This window comes from Mobula hypostoma, chromosome 15 (assembly GCF_963921235.1).
Source record: "Mobula hypostoma chromosome 15, sMobHyp1.1, whole genome shotgun sequence".
Taxonomy (NCBI): Eukaryota; Metazoa; Chordata; class Chondrichthyes; order Myliobatiformes; family Myliobatidae; genus Mobula; species Mobula hypostoma.
In genome coordinates this window covers 76,540,771-76,555,283 of record NC_086111.1, presented here as the reverse complement: position 1 = coordinate 76,555,283, position 14,513 = coordinate 76,540,771, and the positions used below count along the sequence as shown (strand labels likewise).

General features: G+C 47.4%; 1 protein-coding gene across 1 annotated transcript; it reads left to right on the top strand.

Moving 5' to 3' along the window:
* The first annotated feature begins 6,719 nt into the window (after positions 1-6,719).
* LOC134357028 (probable G-protein coupled receptor 139) lies at positions 6,720-14,068 on the top strand. The gene is made up of 3 exons (XM_063068337.1): positions 6,720-6,759; positions 12,195-12,323; positions 13,167-14,068. Exons 1-3 carry the CDS (start codon positions 6,720-6,722, stop codon positions 14,066-14,068), a joined length of 1,071 nt encoding a protein of 356 aa, XP_062924407.1.
* Positions 14,069-14,513: the final 445 nt, after the last annotated feature.

Here is a 14,513-nt window from a genome sequence, read left to right as displayed (position 1 = left end):
ATAGTATCCCTTTCCAGTCAATATGCCAATCAATATTTGGGAAATTAAAATCTCCCACCACGACAACCCTGTTATTATTAAACCTTTCCAGAATCTGTCTCTCTATCTGCTCCTCGATGACCCCCTTACAATTGGGTGGTCTATAAAAAAACACCCAGTAGAGTTATTGATCCCTTCCTGTTTCTAACTTCTACCCACGGAGACTCGATAGATAATCCCTTCCTGACTTCCTCCTTTTTTGCAGCCGTGACTCTTTCTGGAATCAACAGTGCCATGCCCCCACCTCTTTTGCCTCCCTCCCTGTCCTTTCTGAAACACCTAAAGCCTGGCACTCTAAGTAACCATTCCTACCCCTGAGCCATCCAAGTCTCTGTATTGGCCACAACATCAGAGCTCTAAGTATTGATCCACGCTCTAAGCTCATCCGCTTTGTTCATGAAGCGTCTTGCGTAAAATAGACACATCTCAAACCATCGGTCTGAGCGCGTCCCTTCTCTCTCACCTGCCTATCCTCCCTAGCGCACTGTCTCCAAGCTTTCTCTATTTGTGAGCCAACCTCCCTGTCCTCCGTCACTTCAGTTCGGTTCCCACCGCCCCCCCCCCCAGCAATTCTAGTTTAAACTTTCCCCAATATCCTCAGCAAATCTCCCTGCCAGGATATTGGACCCTTCGGATTCAAGTGCAACACGTCTTTTTTGTACAGGTCACGCTGGTCCCAAAAGAGGTCCCAATGATCCAGAAATCTGAATCCCTGCCTCCTGCTCCAATCCCTCAGCCACGCATTTATCCTCCACCTCACTCTATTCCTATACTCACTGTCGCGTGGCACAGGCAGGAATCCCGAGATTACTATCCTTGTGGTCTTCTTTCTCAACTTCCTTCTTAACTCCATGTATGTAGTCTGTTTTCAGGACCTCCTCCCTTTTCCCACCTATGTCGTTGGTAGCAATATGTACCACGACCTCTGGCTGTTCACCTTCCCACTGCAGGATATCGTGGACTCGATCAGAAACATCCCGGACCCTGGCACCTGCGAGGCAAATTACCATCGGCGTTTCTTTCCTGCGTCCACAGAGTCGCCTGTCTGACCCCCTAACTATAGAGTCCCCGATCACTGCTGCCATCCTCTTCCTTTCCCTACCCTTCTGAGCCACAAGGCTCAAGGCACAAGGAGGGTCGGTTCATATGTCCTTTGTCGGCGTTATACAAATGTAAGGCAACGACGTTCTTTTTTCTCTCCGAGCATAGTTCCTACTTAACGGTTATGAAGGCAGAATTTTTGCTTTGGCCCAGTAAAAAAGAGTTTGGCATATTTCATGTAAAAAAAGGTGGGATGATTACTGGGATGCCGAGAGTACGGGGGGAGGTTGCAGTTAGATGAGCCGCAATCGCAATGAGTGGAGAATTTGAGTGAAGCTGCCATTTTAAATCCATACGATCTGTTGAACTAATTACTCGACCTCTGAACAAAAGGTCGCACAGACCAACTTTAAACTCGACAGGAGGAAGCCCTACAAGTGATACTGCAGTTTGGATTATGTTGCTGATTGAAACACATTGAAATGGTCACATACAGTATGAGGAGGCGGACGGCTCTGAAGGTGTTTGAATAATACCTCTTTTGCAGGAAGTTTGCTGATCTCAGTAAAAGTTTCAAAGGTTTCAACGGTACCGTTTAGTGTCAGAGAAATGTATACAATATATATCCTGAAATGCTTTTTCTTCGCAACCATCCACGAAAATAGCCCCAAAGAATGAACGACAGTCAGATGTTAGAACCCCAGAATCCCCCCCCAGCTCCCCCTGCCACGCGTAAACGGCAACAAGCAGCAATCCCCTCTCCCCCCAACGGCAAAAAAAGCAGCGGCACCCGCCACCGAGAACTCAAGCGTGAGCAAAGCAACAGTCAAGACACAGACTTGCAGTTACCCCAAAGACTTTGCTTTTATGTTGTGGGACCTCTACTCTTTGTGATATTTATAAATGACCTGGATGAGGAAGTGGAAGGATAGGTTAGTAAATCTGCTGATGACACAGAGGTTGGAGCTGTTGTGGATAGTGTGGAGGGCTGTCAGAGGTTACAGTGGGATATTGATAGGATGCAAAACTGGGCTGAGAAGTGGCAGATGGAGTTCAACACAGATAAGTGTGAGGTGGTTCATTTTGGTAGGTCAAATATGATGGCAGAATATAGCATTAATGGTAAGACTCTTGGCAGTGTCGAGGATTAGAGGGATCTTGGGGTCCGAGTCCATAGGACACTCAAAGCTGCTGTGCAGGTTGACTCTGTGGTTAAGAAGGCATACGGTTCATTGGCCTTCATCAATCGTGGGATTGAGTTTAAGAGCCAAGAGGTAATGTTGCAGCTATACAGGGCCCTGGTCAGATCCCACTTGGAGTACTGTGCTCAATTCTGGTCGCTTCACTACAGGAAGGACGTGGAAACTATAGAAAGGGTGCAGAGGAGATTTACAAGGATGTTGCCTAGATTGGGGAGCATGCCTTATGAGAATAGGTTGAGTGAACTTGGCCTTTTCTCCTTGGAGCGACGGAGGATGAGATGTGACCTGATAGAGGTGTACAAGATAATGAGAGGCATTGATCGTATGGATAGTCAGAGGCTTTTTCCCAGGGTTGAAATGGCTAGCACGAGAGGGCATAGTTTTAAGGTGCTTGGAAGCAGGTACAGAGGAGATGTCAGGGGTAAGTTTTTTACGCAGGGTTTGGTGAGTGCGTGGAATGGGCTGCCGGCGATGGTGGTGGAGGCGGAAACGATAGGGTCTTTTAAGAGACTCCTAGATTGATACATGAAGCTCAGAAAAATAGAGGGCTATGGGTAAGCCTAGGTAGTTCTAAGATAGGGACATATTCGGCACAGGTTTGTACAGGCCCCTCGGCCCGTTGTGCTGTAGGTTTTCTATGTTTCTATGTTTCTATGTTCCACCCGGTATTCGACATACCACAGGTTCTCTCTCTCCCTAATAAGGGAGAAAGAGATGTCTCCGTTTACCCAGCGAGCGGGGAGACATGAAAAACAACTCGCTGGTTTACGATGTTAAAAGTCCGCCATGTCGCTTTTTTCGAGCTCTGTACCCAAAATAACTTGGCACACAACCGCATATATTCCGACTCCCCCAACGACACACGGTCTCCTGTCGTGACACCGACCCTCGATCCGCCGGTCTCCAGATCCCCGAAAGCCTAGGCTTCCAATCCGAGCCGCGCAGAAGAACAAAAGCCGGCTATGAAACCCCGAGAGCAGGTCCCATTCCCGCAAAGAACCGTAGTCAACGTGTAACTCCAGGTCCGGTCTTCAAAAGAACCCTGAAAGAGTAAAATAAAGATGTTATAAGACGGAAATCGAGCTGTTTCCGAAGATGCAAGCGAACGAGTCGCCGTTTAGCGCCATCGTCACTCCGCTTGGCCTCCTTAATGTACCGTCATCATTTCCATCCTTTCCAGGTTCTCAGCTATTTCGATGAAATAAGCAGAAGCCATTGCCGTAGGGATTTCACTTGACTAATGCAATCGGTTTGTGAATATTTTTCAAATCTCTATTTTTAACGGTGTTGAAATCTTACTGTCCCTGTGAAAATTGTTAAAAACCCCGAGAATATTCTGCCTCAGCATTTTGTTCCGAGGGATTACCAGTAGCACACGGAGACACCTCACTGAGCAGGGAAAATGCTGGTCAGGTATTACAGTGCGGAGGAAATATTGTACGTGACGATTGCCGTCCTAGGGGTTCGTGGTAAGGAAGCACAGCCATGTTAGTAACTCCCTGAGCTAACCGCTTGGACATCACAGATATCACAGGTAACTGTCAATCAAAACACTTTCTGACACTGTTTGTTGACATAATCAAAAGAATTTCTCTGGTAAATATCCTACAATGACCATGCATTGTCCAATTTTTAGTCAACGGAAAAGGAAACCTTTTATTGTCCAACGTGAAATTCAGCAGAACCCGCTAGACTTCCTTGCGTTTTGGCTGGAGTTGTAGCAGTGCACGGGACAGGCTAGTCTCCGTGAATGTGTAACTGAAAGTGATTCACATTGCGACGTTTACTGTTTCTGAGTGAATTACTGATGAGAATGAGACCTGACACGTTTCACTGTGAGTTTGTCACAGCCGGATTCCATTGCCTATCGGTCAGCAGTTGGTTCCCATTATCTACTCCGATGCCACGGATTTACCGGCGCGTGTTACAGAACTGAATCTGCCGTGGAATTAATCTATCAACGGAGCTACTCTGCTGTCGGCTATCACGTTGTCACTAATCTTTCCTCTGTATCCTTCCTCCCCATCAGATGCTGACTTCCAAGAGCACTTTTAAACGCTGCTGGTTACAGTTACGTTTATCCAACAGTTTCCATTAAGCGAGTGTAACCGGAGTTATTTATTCGAAATGACCATTTCGTCCATTGTAGCGGACGGCACTAGTTTCCTTCTCGCTGCTTGCCAGTCCGACGCCTTAACCCTTCTCCGGGGAAGCAAGCAGGCTGGGCACAGTTTGGTCCGTCCGACAATAGTAGGCTTGTAGCCGCAGACCGGCTTCAACACTCTTGAATTAGGTGGAAAACGAGACCATGTTCCAACCCGGCCAAAGTGTTCAGTCATAGGTCCGGTATCTGTCCTTTTCCTTTTCCCGGTAAATGTACTGGCGATCGTGATCCTGTCCCGGAGAACATGCGGACTCTCTCTCTGCGCCACTCGTTACCTTTCTTCACCACCCTCAGCGCCCACCTTCCAGCAACTCCCCTGTCGTCATGGACTCTCCTGCACCGCCGAGCGGGTGAGAAGGGATCTGGGGAAACTCCGACACGGCAAGCGGTTGGGACCGGATAATGTGAACCCCAGGGTACTGAAGGAATGTGCTGAGCAGCTGTGTAGAGTTTGCATTTTCAATATGAGTCTCGGCCTGAAAAGAGTGCCGACTGCGCCGAAAACATCATGTGTGATCCCAGTACCCAAGAAGGCCAAACAAAAGGCTTAAATGACTACCGTCCAGTGGCCCTGACCTCACACATCATGAAGACCCTGGAGAGGGGATGGTCCTGGCTTGCATCCGACCCCCGGTCAGATCAGCCCTCGATTCCGTGCAGTTTGTCCACCAGGAGCACCTTGGCCGATGCTGCGATCTACCTGCCGCACAGAACCTACCCCCATTTTGATAAGCAACATTCACAACACGCTGGAGGAACTCAGCAGGTCGGGCAGCATCCGTGGAAAAGATCGGTCGATGTTTCGGGCCGGAACCCTTCGTCAGGAATTTTGATAAGCCGAACAGCACTGTGAGGATCGTGTTTTTTGATTTCCCAAGTACATTCAATACCATACAGCCCTCATTGCTGGATGAAAATTCCATTCAATGCAGGTTGGCACTTCCATTGCATCCTGGATAATGGACTACGTGACTGGCATATTACGGTTTGTGCGACTTCAGAGCTGTGTGTCAGACATGGCTATAAGCAGCACTGGGGCCCCACAGGGGACTGTATTGGCTCCCTTCCTGTTTACTCTGTATACCTCGGACTTTAAGTACGACATTGAGTCACGTCATTTACAGAAATTCTCTGATGACTCAGCAATACAGGTAGTTGGATGTATAAAGGGACGACAGGGCCCTGGTGGAGGACTTTGTCAAATGGTGTAAACTGAATTACCTGCAGTTCAACATGAGTGAGACAAAAGAGTTGGTGATGGACTTTAGGAAGACTAGGCCTGAACTGTTCCCTGTTACTATTGATGGTGAGGATGTCGATGTGGTGAGGAGCTACAAGTACCTGGGGGTGCACCTGGATGATGGACTTGTGGAACACCTACACAGGGGCTGTATACAAGAACGGTCAGAGTTCCCTCTACTTCCTGAGGAGACTGAGGTCTTTGGCGTATGCAGGCTTCTCCACGTGTTCTAGCGGTCTACCGCGCCGGCACAGTCTTCTATACGGTGGTGTGGCTGGGGCAATGGCATCAACACGAGTGATGCCAACAGGTTCAACAAACTGATTAGAAACGTTGGCTCCGTTACAGGAGTCGAACCGGACACACTGGAGGTTGTGGTAGAATAAAGGACCCTACGTAAAATCCTGGAAATTCTGGACAATGCTGCTTGCCCTCTGCATGCCACCTTGGCTGAATAGAGGGGTGCTTTTAGCAATGGACTAACTGCCCTACTCCAAAGAGCGTTATATGAGGTCATTCTTACCCTCTGCCATTAGGTTCTATAATGAGTCAACCTATAGCCGGGGAAGTAATGGCCCCTCCTGTTAGAATGTTTGGGGTAGCTATTTTAAAATTATTTCTAACTTTTCTTCTAATATTTGTAGATTTGGACATCTGTGCGCTTGTCATGCTACTGTGACACTGTAATTTCCGCTGGGATTAATACAGTATCTATCCATTCATCTGTCTACCTCGGGGCCATGGCAGCGGACGATCTGCTGGCCATCATCTCCATGGTGGTTTTGCACTGGATCAATTATTATTACTTTCCAGTGAGTACTGACGTTCACAGCCACAGACTGTTCTGTCTGCTTCACCGTCACTTTCAGCTTTGATCGCGTTCTCGCCATTTGTCGCCAGAAGCTGAAAACAAAAATATTGCAGCGGGGAGACTGCGGCTGTGGTTCTAACAACAACTGGCCTTATGCTCCGTCTGAAAAAATAATCTCAGCTATTACACCGTTAAACCCGTAGTAATAATCGACAATCTACCATGGGGCCGCCCACTGCGGACAGTATTACATTGATCATGGGTGGGTGGGATTTGGCCACTTTGTTACAATTTTAATTCCGTTCTTTCCTTTCGATGCAATTCTGCGGCCCAATGCGCTGACAGTGAAGCATATTTTAGTAGCTAGTCGGGTCCTTAAGGGGCTGAGATCTTGTAGCAGGGGCAGAGTCGCATCGCACTGACTCGGAGATAGAGAGCAGCAGGGGGTCTGTGTTTTTACTGTTCACTCTCTCCCGTGGCTGACGCATGTTGGAGAATCGGTCTGTTATCAGATGACAAGAACAGATCAGAATGACACTGAAAGGTATTTCAGCACATGGGATTGTTTTCTGAGGCCGTTCAGCAGCTCGCGAACGCATTTATTTACGCCGTGACTCATCTACCTTCGAGGAGCGCTGTGAAATATCCAGTTATCTCAGTTCTGCAGTTCGTTAATAAAGCCGCGCCTTGAGCTGACTACAAGCCAGTCTCTCCAATCCGAGCTACAGCTTCTCACTTTCACCGTCTTCTCTCTAGGTGTCACTCCCGGGACTAATCATTCCATCTCCCTCCCTAGCGTGGTCACGTCAGGAAAACATCTCCTCAGTGAGACCAACGATCCAGTTTCCCTCCACCGTCGCGACGAGTGAGGAATAATGCCCTCACTGGAGCAAACTGCTTCGTCCACCTGCACAGACACCAGTGGCTGATCTAATATCCACCGTGTGAACAGTAGCTGCAATTCACCTTCCTGGGAGAGACCGGTGTGATATAATTGGGAACAATGGAACCAACCACCCTGAAAACTGAGTACTAGATTTGTGTAAAATGCGCCCTGGGAGCATAATTCGGATCCACCTCCGTTGTGGAGATATGTCCGGTGTATCCATCTTGGGATCATTGGTATCATCTACCTCCACTGGGGACCTGTTCTACTGTATCCTTCACGCTGGGATCCGTATTTCTGATCGTCCTCCGCAGGAGAGATCGATCTGATGTAAGCTATATCCTGGGATTAATAGCCCAGATCAAGTTCCTACGAGGGACCATATGTTCTTTCATTCCTCCCCCGGACACGCGGTACCAATCACCCTCCTGCCGGCGTTCCATCTGCCATACATTTCCGCCGCCCTACGAAGTCCAATCTCCTTCAGTACGGCACAGCTGGTATAATCTACCCACATTGCTGAAGTTTCCAGCCACACATCCTGTTTCACCAATATATTTCCAAATACATCAATGCACAGACCTATAACCATACACCCCATAAAACCACATATCTGTCGATCCCATAACTCTGCCGGATCTATACAATAGACACATGGCTGGAGGATCTTCAGCTTACGACTCTTTGGAGAAAGTTAGAGGATATCTAGACTCGTCATGTGGTTTCTCAGAGACAAGAATACTCTGGTGATTATATATCATAGTATAGATAGACACACACACACACACACACACACACACACACTCACACACACACACACACACATACTCACACACACACTCACACACTCACACACACACACACACACACACACACACACACACACACACTCACTCACTCACTCTCACACACACACAAATGCATATATATAAAAGGAGAACTTCGAGGGCGTTCGGGTTTATTCCGCGGCCCATTCAGCGAGCGGCTGGTGCAGCCCAGAGAAACGAGACTGGAGACGCTTGTTTAGAAGTACAGAAGGGAGAGGCAGTGTGGCCATCGTTGGGAGTGGGCCAATGGTCAGAGTAGGAGTGTCAGGCTTTGGTTCAAAGGAGGCTCCGGCTCGAAAGCGTCGTTGGCCCCGGGTAGGTTTCAGTGAAATTCCCTTTTTTACTCCAACACAGAAAGCAGTGCGTGACACAGTGTTCAGAGGGGTCTGTACAATTAACAGTGCACAGGTGATGGAGTTGGGATATGTGAGAAAATGGCAGAAACGGGCACACGGGGATGGACGTGGAAATAGTGTGCGTGCACATCAAACACCAGCACACACTCGAATGTGCCAGAAAGATAATGCAGAACTGATGCAAGGACAGGATACTGACAAGACGAACCAGCACCCACACTCGAACCCAGGGCCACTTATGTTCCCAGCCCCAAGACAAGCATCAGGTGCCTATGATTAAGCCCAACTGAAACAAGGGACAGCCAGAAGACCCGGAGTCCACAGACCGGACCGTGAACCCGAACGTGGACTTCATGGACCGGACCATGACATCTGCGATCTTTGAAAACCTTCCTCACTGTCCACTACACCTACAATCTTTGTATCATCAGTAAATTTGCTTTTCCAATTTACCACATTATCATCCAGATCATTGATATAGATGACAAATAACAATGGACCCAGCATTGATCCCTGTGGCACACCACTAGTCACAGGCCTCCACGCGGAGAAGCAATTCTCTACCACCACTCTCTGGCTTCTTCCATTGAGCCAATGTCTAATCCAATTTACTACCTCTCCATGTATAGCTAGCCACTGAATCTTCCTAACTAACCTCCCATGCGGGACCTTGTCAAAGGCCTTACTGAAGTCCATGTACACAATATCCACTGCCTTCCCTTCATCCACTTTCCTGGTAACCTCCTCGAAAAACTCCAATAGATTGGTCAAACATGACCTACCACGCACAAAGCCATGTTGGCTCTCCCTAATAAGTCCCTGTCTATCCAAATACTTGTAGATCCTATCTCTTAGTACTCCCTCCAATAACTTACCTACTACCGACGTTAAACTTACTGGCCTATAATTTCCCGGATTACTTTTAGATCCTTTTTTAAACAACGGAACAACATGAGCTATCCTCCAATCCTCCGGCACCTCACCCACAGATACCGATATTTTAAATATTTCTGCCAGGGCCCCTGCAATTTCAGCACTAGTTTCCTTCAGGGTTCGAGGGAATACCCTGTCAGGTCCTGGGGATTTATCTACTCTGATTTGCCTCAAGGTATCAAGCACCTCCTCCTCTTCAATCTGTATAGGTTCCACGACCTCACTACTTATTTGCCTTATTTCTATAGGCTCCATGCCAGTTTCCTTAGTAAATACAGACGCAAAAAACCATTTAATATCTCCCCCATTTCTTTTGGTTCCATACATAGTCGACCACTCTGATCTTCAAGAGGACCAGTTTTATCCCTTACTATCCTTTTGTTCTTAATATACTGTAGAAGCTCTTTGCATTACCCTTCACCTTGACTTCCAAAGCAACCTCATGTCTTCTTTTAGCCCTCCTGATTTCTTTCTTAAGTATTTTTGCACTTTTTTTACTCCTCAATCACTTTATTTGCTCCCTCTTTCCTATACATGCCATACATCTCTCTCTTCTTCTTTATCAGAGTTCCAATATCCCTTGAGAACCAAGGTTCCTTATTCTTATTCACTTTGCCTTTAATCCTGACAGGAACATACAAACTCTGCACTTTCAAAAGTTCTCCTTTGAAGGCCTCCCACTTACCGATCACATCCTTGCCAGAGAACAACCTGTCCCAATCCACGCTTTTTAGATCCTTTCTCATTTCTTCAAATTTGGCCTTCAGAACCTCAACCCTAGGACCAGATCTATCCTTGTCCATGATCAAGTTGAAACTAATGGTGTTATGATCACTGGAACCAAAGTGCTCCCCTGCACACACTTCCGTCACCTGTCCTAACTCATTTCCTAATGGGAGGTCTAATATTGCATCCTCAATAGTTGGTACCTCTATATACTGATCTAGAAAACTTTCCTGAACACATTTTACAAACTCTAACCCGTCAAGACCTTTAACAGTATGGGAATCCCAATCAATATGTGGAAAATTAAAATCCCCTACTATCACAACTTTATGATTCCTGCAGTTGCCTGCTATCTCTCTGCAGATTTGCTCCTCTCGTTCTTGCTGACTATTGGGTGGTCTATAATACAACCCCACTAATGTGGCCATACCTTTCCTGTCTCTCAGCTCCACCCATATGGCCTCGGTAGACAAGCCCTCTAATCTGTCCTGCCTGAGTACTGCTGTAACATTTTCCCTGACTAGCAATGCCACCCCCCTCCCCAAAACCCTTCATTCCTCTGCCTCTATCACGTCCGAAACATTGGAACCCTGGAACATTAAGCTGCCAGTCCTGCCCCTCATGTAGGCAAGTTTCACTAATGGCTATAACGTCATAATTCTACGTGTCAATCTACACCCTCAACTCGTCTGCCTTCCCCACAATACTCCTAGCATTGAAATAGACACACCTCAGGAGATTATTACCACCAAACACAACCCTTCAATTTGTGACTTTGCATGAACTTTTAACATCATTTATTTTCACTCCCGCTCCACTATCTGCTCTGGCACTCTGGTTCCCATCCCCCTGCAAATCTATTTTAAACCCTCCCCAATAGCACTAACAAACCTCCCTGCAAGGATATTGGTCCCCTTGTAGTTCAGGTGTAACCCGTCTCTTTTGTACAGGTCCCACCTGCCCCAGAAGAGGTCCCAATGATCCTGAAATCTGAAACCCTGCCCCCTACACCAGTTCCTCAGCCACTTGTTCCTCCTCCAGAGCATCCTATTCCTACCCTCACTGGCACCTAGCACAGGTAGCAATCCTGAGATTACCACCCTCGAGGTCCTGCTTTTCAACTTCCTACCAAGCTCTCTATACTCATTTTCTACAGGCAAAGAATATTTAACGCAGAGGTTGATAGATTCTTGATTGGTCGGGGATGAGGGGATACAGGGGACTGGGGCTGAGAGGAAAATTGGACCACCATGATGAATAGTAGAGCACTCGATGGACCAAATGGCCTAAATTTTCTCCTATGCTTTTATGGTGTTATAATTTCTGGGATGATATACCAGCAGACGTGATAAAATCTGAGCCTTCATTTAGAATATATTCACATCTGATCCAAACGGGTCTTGATAAGGTATCAGTTGGAATATCTTCATCTGTGAGAGAGCCACGGACAAGGTTTGGCATATTTCAAGTGAAAACGTTGGGGATCGTTACTGGGATGCCGGGAATATGGGAGGTGGTTGCAATCAGTTGAGCGTCATTTTAAACTCATACGATCTGTTGAACTAATTTCTCGATTTTTGAACAAAGGTCGCGCAGACTACCTTCAAACTCGACAGGAGGAAGCTCTGCGAGTGATACTGCAGTTTGGGATAATGTTGTTGATTGAAGTACGTAGAACTTAGTTACATACACTACAGTATGAGGAGGCGAACGGGTCTGAAGGTGTTTGAAATAATGTCCCTTTTGCCGGAAAAATGCCGATCTCAATTTGCATCCTCAGTCGAGTCATAATTTCCATTCTTTGCAGATTCTCAGTTAATTCAACCAAATAATCACAAGCTGTCACAGTAGGGCTTTCAGTTGACTAATGCAATTGGTTTTCATTTTTCAAATCTCTATTTTTAACCGTGTTGAGATCTTACTGTCCCTGTGGAAATTGTTTAAAAACCCCGAGAATATTCTGCCTCAGCATTTCGTTCCGAGGGATTGCTAGTAGCCCACGATGCAATAGCACGGCACTGGGCAGGGAAAATGCTGGGCAGGTATCGCATAGCGGAGAAAATGTTGTACATGATTATTGCCGTCACAGGAGTTCCCGGTAAGAGAGCACAGCCATTCAGGTTTGCAACTCCCTGAGTTAATTGCTCGGACGTTTTACTTAATCATGTCACAGGCCTGCCGACTGACAAGCAATCAAAAGATCTTCTCTGGTAAATATCCTACGTTGACGCTGCATTATCTAACTTTCAGGCAACGGAAAAGGAAAACTTTTATTCGGCAGCATGAAATTCATCAGAATCCCACCAGACTTCTTTGTATCTTGCCGAGAGTTGTAGCACTAACGGGACAGGCTGGAAGGGGTTTACATTCTGACGGTTCCTGTTTCTGAATTACTGATGAGCAGCTGGTCTGAGAAATACGTCTCACTGTGGAGTTCGGCACAACCGGATTCCACTTCCCATCTGCTCCAGTGTCCACCGATTTCCTGGCGTTTATTATCGAATCGACTTTACCGTGGAATTAATCTATCAACAGAGCTATTCTGCTGCCTGATACCATGTTCTCCCTGTCTTTCCTGTGAATCCTCCCCCACCCCCCACCAGATGTTGAGTTTCAAGAGCATTGTTGCTCACTGTTATGTTTATGCAGTAGTTGCCATTAGCAAGTGTAAGCAAAGTTATTTATTGAAATGGCCCTTTGTAGCGGACGGCAATTGGTTACTCCATCCTCCCAGCTGCTTTTCAGTCCGAACGCCTTACCCCTTCTCCGCGGAAGCAAGCAGGCAGAGTACAGTCTGGTCCGCTCTGACATTATCAGATTCGCAGTCACGTACCGGCTTCAATACTGCTGATACTGTGCTAGGTTGAAAACCGAGTCCATGTTCCAACCCGGATAATGTGCTCAATAATAGATCCAGTGTCTGTTCTTTTTCTTTTTCCAGTGAATTTACTGGCGATTGTGATCCTGACCCGGGGAAAGTGCGGCCTCTCCGTCTGCACCACACGCTACCTGGTGGCCATGGCAGCGGCCGATCTACTGACCATTGTCTCCATGGTGATTCTGCATCGGATCAATTATTATTACTTCCCAGTAAGTTTCCTACACATCACCCCTGTGTGCAGTGTGAACGATGGGCTGACGTTCATAGCCGCAGACTGTTCCGTCTGGTTCACCGTCACTTTCACCCTAGATCGGTTTGTCGCCATTTGCTGCCGGAAGCTGAAAACAACATATTGCACCGGGAAAAGTGCGGCTGTGGTTCTGACAACAACCGGCGTTCTGCTCTGTCTGAAAAATATTCCTCGCTATTTCACTGTGGAACCCGTAGTGATCATCGGCAATATACCCTGGGGCTGTCCTCTGATAGACAATTATTACACTGACCCCGGTTGGGTGGCATTTGACTGGTTTGATACAATTTTATCTCCGTTCCTTCCTTTCGGTGTAATTCTGCTGCTCAACACTCTGACAGCCCGGCATATTTTAGTGGCCAATCGGGTCCGGAAGGGGCTGAGGGCGGAGAACAAGGGGGAGAACCGCACTGACCCGGAGCTGGAGAGCAGGAGGAGGTCTGTGGTTTTACTCTTCACGCTCTCCGGCAGCTTCATCCTCCTGTGGCTGCCGTATGTTACAGAATTCGTCTATTACCAGATCACAGGAACTGATCAGAATCAGTCTGAAATCGTCTTTCAAAGAGTAGCATTTTTGCTGAGAACTTTCAACTGCTGCACGAACACATTTATTTACGCCGCGACTCAGTCAATGTTCAGGGAGCAGGTGAAGAGTGCGGTGAAAAATTCAGTTATCTCAGTTCTGCAGTTCATTACTAAAGCCACCCGCTGAGCTGGGTACAAGCCAGTCTCTCTAGTCCCGGCTACAGCTTCTCACATTCTCCGCCGTATCTGTAGGCTTCACTCCAGGGACCAGTCGTTCCATCTTCCTCCCGCAGTGTGGACAGATCCCCTCAGTGGCACCAACGATCCATCTCCCTCACTGTAGCGGCGGGTGAGGAATAATGCCCTCGCTGGGAGAAACTGTTTCATCCGCCTCCACACTGGGCTCTGTTTGATCCACTACCCACCGTGAGAACAGTAGCTAAGATTTACATCCGCAGTAGGGACCGATCCGGTGTGAACTATACCCTGGGATGAAGTTCCGAACGATTCATTCCTCCCCAGGTAACGCGGTATCAATCACCCTCCTCAGGGCATTTCGTCAGGCATACATTCCACCCCCCCCCCCCCCACACACACACACACATACACACAAAGAGGTCTAAGCTCCTTCA

Coding starts and splice junctions, on each gene's coding strand:
- LOC134357028 (XM_063068337.1), top strand. CDS start 6,720: ATGGGGCCGCCCACTGCGGACAGTATTACATTGATCATGG. Junction 6,760..12,194: donor CAGTATTACATTGATCATGG/GTGGGTGGGATT, acceptor ATTCTGCCTCAG/CATTTCGTTCCGAGGGATTG. Junction 12,324..13,166: donor TGCCGTCACAGGAGTTCCCG/GTAAGAGAGCAC, acceptor TTCTTTTTCCAG/TGAATTTACTGGCGATTGTG.